We start from the raw sequence: 1117 nt of genomic DNA on the forward strand, positions 1-1117 counted from the left end.
GACTGACGGAACAGATCGATCGGCTCTCCAAAGAGGAGATTGGTAAACTAACTCAGATCATCCAGCAGAAAGATTTGGAGATTCAGGGTCTTTCCAGCAGGATCTCTGCGGCTTCTCACAGCCAGAACGGGGACGTGGAGCGACTTCAGCGGCAATTGCAAGAGTATGCTGGGAAAAGCGAACAGGTCTTGGCTGCCTTAAACGAGAAAAGGAGGGAGAACAGCGATCTGAAGACAGAATATGACAAAATGGCAGATAGAATTACTGTCACAGGAGCAGACCTCCAGAGAATGCAAGAGGAAAATCAAAAACTGTCCACTAGAATTGAGAGTAGTGGTCAGGAGATATTTAGAGAAAGGATTCAGAATTTATCACACATTATTCGAGAAAAAGACCTCGAAGTGGATGCGTTAAGTCAGAAATGTCAGACTTTATTGACACTCCTGCAATCATCCAGCACTGGTAATGAGGTTCGAGGAACTAATATGGATCAGTTGAAGCAGCTTCTCCAGGAACGGGACACATTAAAACAGCGAGTGAAGATCATGGAAGAGTGGAAACAGCAGGTGATGACTGCAGTCCAAAATATGAAGCGTAAGTCACCCCAGCTTCAGAGAGATCTGGCACAACTCCAGGCGCGGGCTTTCACCAGCAGCGAGAAGGATTCTGAACTCCAGACGACCTCTAGTGACCTGATCGAACCGTACAAAGGCAATGAAATACATTTACAACATTTAGAGAAGGAACTGGCACAAATGCAGCTCAGCAACGGGGAGCTTTGCAATGCCAAGGATCTCCTTCTAGGGAAACTGGACGTGATTTTCCTCCAGCCCTCCACCGACTCCTCGGAGTCAGCGGACTCTCTGGAGGCCATGAAATCTGACAGAGGAATGAGGCTTCTCAGTTGCTCCAAGAGGAGGTAGAAGAGCTACGAAAATCAATGCAAGAAAAAGATACAATGATTCGAACCCTCCAGGAAGATAAGCAGAGATGGATTGATTCAGTGGCTGCCACGTGGGAAGGAGAAGGCCAACGGCAGGAACACAGGGATTCCGACATCGAGCAGCTGAAGGAGAAACAGGTCGTTCTACATAACTTCATTCAGGATCAGGAGCTC

At 47.5% G+C, this 1117-nt stretch overlaps 1 protein-coding gene across 1 annotated transcript; it reads left to right on the forward strand.

Annotated features, from left to right (window-relative positions):
* Positions 1-8: 8 nt before the first annotated feature.
* Positions 9-1114, forward strand: LOC112819153 (thyroid receptor-interacting protein 11-like; the record flags this gene model as incomplete). The annotated part of the gene is given in 2 exon segments (XM_025866177.2): positions 9-882; positions 885-1114. Coding segments are annotated over 2 exon segments (1104 nt in total), but the record flags the coding sequence as incomplete, so codon positions are not given.
* Positions 1115-1117: the final 3 nt, after the last annotated feature.

The sequence above is a fragment of the Callorhinus ursinus genome, unplaced genomic scaffold (genome assembly GCF_003265705.2).
Source record: "Callorhinus ursinus isolate GAN/ISIS: 27379988/994484 unplaced genomic scaffold, GSC_fseal_2.0 scaffold13137, whole genome shotgun sequence".
Taxonomy (NCBI): domain Eukaryota; kingdom Metazoa; phylum Chordata; class Mammalia; order Carnivora; family Otariidae; genus Callorhinus; species Callorhinus ursinus.